Source organism: Cryptomeria japonica, chromosome 8, assembly GCF_030272615.1.
Source record: "Cryptomeria japonica chromosome 8, Sugi_1.0, whole genome shotgun sequence".
Classification (NCBI taxonomy): domain Eukaryota; kingdom Viridiplantae; phylum Streptophyta; class Pinopsida; order Cupressales; family Cupressaceae; genus Cryptomeria; species Cryptomeria japonica.
The window spans coordinates 397322199-397327421 of record NC_081412.1 but is presented as its reverse complement, the minus strand read 5'-3'; the positions used below and the strand labels follow the sequence as shown (position 1 = coordinate 397327421).

Sequence of the window (5223 nt, the reverse complement as noted above, 5' to 3'; positions counted from 1 at the left end):
ATTTCCTTAATTCACGATAATAGTCTCAAATACTTATGGATTGAACCACATGAACTATTTTCTCTAGCACTTGAAATCATGCTCCATGATCCATCATATGGACGAAGAAAGTAGACAATGTGAGAAGAGAAATGAAATATTAATTAACAAACAAACATAGCTATGAAGAGGGTGTAGATAGTAAACATAAGAATCAAGACACTAGAAGGGAAGAGGAGTAATCAACCATAACGCTATGAAATTACATATATAATTTTATTAAAAAAAGATAGTTATATTTTGTAATCATATGATTCTAAACAAAAACACATTCATAAATTTTGATGAAGATGGTTCCTTATTTAAATCATTTTGATCCTTTGTAATAAAATGATTATTTGATAATTTTGAGCATTATTTATGTTCTATCATCTTATCATTTAATACTAAAAATAGAGTAAAGATATTTGTTAAAGGAATTTTAATGTTAATATATATTTATAAAAAAGTTAATTTAATTTTTACAATCGACTAATAAATATAAAACAATTAAAGTAAAATTAAAAAAATTAAAACGTAAACTTTCAAAAATTACCTTTTATTACAGGCTCTCCGTAGTTGGATCGCAAAACTTCTTCAAATGTGTCATCTTTATGTTTTTCATTCACTGAATAAGAAAAAAAAATGCACTTCAATTTCAATAAAAATAAATTTAATACTATCTTAAACATTTGATATTAGTAAAAGAGACTCACATAGATGTAAAAGATTATTCTTATGATCTGGACTTGCATCTATTAACAACAAATCTATTGCTCGTGCATCCTTGCGTTTCACACAATCAAATGAATTTTCTGTATCTAGGAGAATTCCTGCAAGCTGAGTGAGAAAAGAATATCATTATTATCCTTGTTAATTTACATGTTTGAAATATTTTGCTAAAGTGGTGCTAAAATATCATACCAAAAGTTTCCTTAAATAAGGAACTTCCAATAGCTTATAACCTCGTTGGTAGTATTCATCTATAAGGAGTGTGCATGGGGAAACGACCTTATCAAAGGAACCACCAATAAATATTAGTTGTATGTAAGTAATTATATATTTAAAAAAATAAAAATAAACTAGAAATATAGCATTGAAATTACCCCATCATGCTCATTATCATTAGTATTCGTGTGGAGTGCATCTTGTCCGATCATTATAACGTTAAGTTTTCTTGTGCCAGAAAAACTCTCCATATCCACCTATCCAAAAAAAACACAACAAAATGTTATATTAAAAAAAAAAGATCATAAATAAAATGTAAGGAAAAAATTTGTTGAGTAAGATTATGATTTATGTGAGTATATACAAAATCAACAAATATTTATTATGAAAAAAAATGAAGACAATACCTCGTCTGCAAATAGCATAGATCGAGCGTCTATGCCGATGTGGTGGAAAAGGCAAGCAGCCTGCTTCTGAGCTCGCATCTGTGTGCGCTTCATGTTCATCACGGGCACTGTTTCTGCCTCGCCTGTTTCTGCCAACAACCATGCATATCCTATTGTGGCTACCATTGAGCTTGTTGCTGCACCAAAAAAATAGGAAGAAATAATTAGAATTAGAAAAATATTTTTTTTTTATTTTTTTTTAAATTTTAAATTTAGACAATATGATAAATACATTATTAAAATAAGATTTTATTTAAGATAAGGATATTGAATATTTTTAATTAATTAAAATAATTTAGTGAGATGATAATTTTAATATTTTATTTAGGTCACATTTAGGATTAGAGATTAAGACAAGATTGTTTTGAAAAAATTAAGTATTATTTTAGATTTTAAAATCAAGATGAAATTTAGATAATAAGATAATAAAGTATTGAAATAAGATTTTAATTATGTTATGGGGAGGATTGGAGAATAAGATAATATCTTAATTACAATTAGGATCTAATTAGGATTAGGATTATAGTTCAATTATGGTTACTAATTAAGTTCAATAAAGGTTAAGGTTAGGATTAGGGTTAATGTTACAATTAGTATTAATGTTCAAAAAATTTACAATTCATTTAGAATTATGTATAGGATAAATAGGTGAAGTAGGTAATAGAGTATACAAATAGTAAAATCAATCTTTGTTTCATAACATTTTTATGTTGTACTAGTTTAATATTAAAATAACTCTTGCATTAAAAATTAAGTCAATAAAGAAAAACAATTTAAATAAACAAAAAAATATCTCAATAATATATTCTTCTACATATTTTACATAGATTTTTTCAAATATAGGTATGTTAGTTATTTTTTAGTCATAATAAAAAACATTGAATATAGATCAATATAGTTTTCCTGAATTAAATTGTGTATAAGTTTTTGAATCTACATTTCTATCACTTTCTATAATCCATTTCTATTATCCTAACCAGATTGTAAAGATAATAAAAATGAATCATCATACTGATTTAAAAACTTACAAACCATTTAATACAGTTTTCAAAAACTACTGTTGAAATCTCATATCATTAATCATTGAATGTGATAAAAGATGATGTTTATTTATTTATTTAAAGAAGATGTTTATTTATTTATTTATATATATAGAAAAAAAATCTCTTCAAAAAATAATGAGGAAATGTTGGTTGTTTCTTACAGGGTGTGGTTGGAGAGAGAACAATTTTAGCATGCCCTGAGGCTCCACCCTTGACTCTGTCTCTCTGTTTCTTCAAGAAATGGTTGAGGCAACTCACATCCTTCTTCTGAGATCCAAATCCAGAGCGGGGCGTAGCAGCAGCAGCACCAGCAGCACCACAAAACGGGGAAGCAGACGAAGACCTGACATGAATGTGCATTGATCTTCTGGGAGGCGAAAGATCTCCAACAGCAGGCTTCTCCTCTTTCCCTCCATTACTAAACTTCTCCTCTTTCCCTCCATTACTATACTTCTTGTGCTTCAGCACATCTCCCAGCGTATTACGCCCTTCACTACTCTGCCGACCCTGCACTGGCGGCTTCGCAGGACGAGAATCCACCTTTTCTGACTCCTCTTTCTGTGATCCAGTTCTGGATTCCTTTTTCAAAATGTTCCCGAACCAGTTCTGGACATGATTCTCACTTCTATTGTTCTCCTTATCTGATGTGACCGATTTGGGGGCACCGCTGAATCTGGAAGAGGAAAAATTTGGGTGGGAATCTGATGTGATCGAATTGGGGGCGCCACCAAATCTGGAAGAGGGCATATTTGGGCGGGAATCAAGCCTTACAGAGGCGGACAAAGGGGAAGAATCAAGAGAGCGTCTTGCCGAGCGAGAGAGATGCTCATGTCGAGCGTAATTTAGGATTGAAGGGCCTGGAGATTGTTGGGAGTGGAAAGATCGTCGGGCGGGAGAAGAAGAAACAATTAGCCGGGCCTCTTCCAGCCATTCCTGTGTTTGACGGCTGCGGCTCGTACTGTTATTTACGCCATTAATACCCTTTTGATTTAGGGCCACTTCTTCTTCTTCTTCCTCCTCCTCTTCTTCTTCTTCCTCCTCTTCTTCTTCGTCATCTTCGTTGTGGAGATCTCTGTTTTGAGATGGATTTTGTGGGAAATTGACTGTGTCGCCAAAGAAGAAGCGATCGTTCATGAAAGCAGAGAGGTCTGGAAGAGGATCGGCATCTGGGCGCTTTGAGCGCCGAGATTCGGCCAGCCGATTTTTCCTTCCTTCTTCGGCCATGGAGGATTTCAGCGCATGGAATTCTGAGGTAATGGTGTTTGAATGAGAATGGTAGAGGCAGGGGAGGGTATATGGGGGAAGGATCGATGATGACGAAGCAGGTGAACAAAGAATTGGGGCAGACGACAGGCTGAGAGGACAAATACTTGCTGACAACCATTTTAAAGAAAAAAATGGTGGCGGCAAATTCGACAATGAAAATAAATGCAGAGCTGAAAACAATGTTCATTGCCTGTTTGTGTTTGTACGATCCCTTGATTTCTCACACCGTCACAGACCACCTGGTTTTGGAAAGGATTGGAAACTGAAAGGGATAGAAATGGATACTTTTGTATTTTCTCATGGTTTATATTTTTGTATAGAGATGACTTTTATAGTAATATGAGACTATATCTTGTATTCACAAGAAATACATATTCTATTCTGAAACTGTCTAATACTCTATGTAAGTGGATCTTAACTACGTTATTAATGAGACATACATACCCTAATTTTTACAAGATTTGAATTTGTGACTTCGCTTTCAAAGATACGAGTTTTCTATTAGACAACTCAAATGTATGTGTTAGAGTATATAGATGTCGATATTTCTAATTTTTTTATAGTGAATTACAATAGTTTGAGTAAGCATATATCTAAATCAAAAGTCACCTTCAACCAAGCAATCATTTGCAAGATATCTACTTTATTAAAGTCACCCAAGGTTGAATTTGATCTTAATGCACCTTCAAAGGTTTGAATCTTGGTGGATGACTTTTTTTTATCACATACCATCATGCTCACCAATTTTGCTCAAACAATTGAGAACAGCCTAAAAACTAATAAATTTTGAGATCTTTTGAATTTTGATTGATTAATTAAATTATTATGTTATATTTGTTCTATTTTATATTTATTATATATTAATATGTATTATGTTTATATTTATTAATGACGGTTATATTTTTAATTGTAAGTTTAAATTTTTTCTTTTGATTTATATATATGATCATGACATGACATTTTGTATATTATCATCATTATAAAACACCTCTCAAATTAACATATTGTGAATAATATACCAATGCTAAATGATATTCCTTAAAGTACATAAGACATTCATTTAAAACTAAAATTCTTTAAAAAATTAAATAGTCATTTGTGTTATCCATCATTTTCCTCGTATTTATTAACAAATTTTTCTTGGAAATTTGACATTAACATTGATATCAACTACAAACTAATAAATTAATTTCATTCACTTTCCAATTTGCTTTGTCATTCAACAAAATGAAGCTTCATTATTTATAAGCTTTCATAGAAAACTATGTTAAAACATAAAATATAATGTTGATATTTGTCTCTTTTTATAGTTAATTACAATAATTTGAGTAAGCATACATCTAAATCAAAAGATGTCTTTGACTAAACTAGTATGTCAAAGTTATCAACAATTTGAGTAAGTATACATCTAAATCAAAAGCCACCTTCAGCCAAGCACCCATGTGCAAGGGACCCAGTTCGTCAAAGTCATTGACAATTTGAGTAAGCATGCATCTAAATCA

At 31.3% G+C, this 5223-nt stretch overlaps 1 protein-coding gene across 1 annotated transcript; it reads right to left on the bottom strand.

Moving 5' to 3' along the window:
* Positions 1-563: 563 nt before the first annotated feature.
* LOC131079480 (uncharacterized) lies at positions 564-3798 on the bottom strand. Its single transcript, XM_058017444.1, has 6 exons — positions 2617-3798; positions 1374-1549; positions 1125-1223; positions 943-1029; positions 735-858; positions 564-646 (listed from the first exon to the last, which is right to left on the bottom strand). The coding sequence occupies exons 1-6, from the start codon at positions 3677-3679 to the stop codon at positions 564-566; spliced, it is 1632 nt and encodes a 543-aa protein (XP_057873427.1). The 5' UTR covers positions 3680-3798.
* Between the last annotated feature and the right edge of the window lie 1425 nt (positions 3799-5223).

What these genes read in the sequence shown, in the direction of transcription:
- LOC131079480 (XM_058017444.1), bottom strand. Translation starts at nt 3,679, where the DNA reads ATGGCCGAAGAAGGAAGGAAAAATCGGCTGGCCGAATCTCGGCGCTCA. An exon ending in TCTCTCTCCAACCACACCCT is followed by an intron (nt 1,550 to 2,616) that starts GTAAGAAACAAC and finishes TTTTTGGTGCAG; the next exon opens with CAACAAGCTCAATGGTAGCC. An exon ending in CTTATTTAAGGAAACTTTTG is followed by an intron (nt 859 to 942) that starts GTATGATATTTT and finishes TTTCTCACTCAG; the next exon opens with CTTGCAGGAATTCTCCTAGA.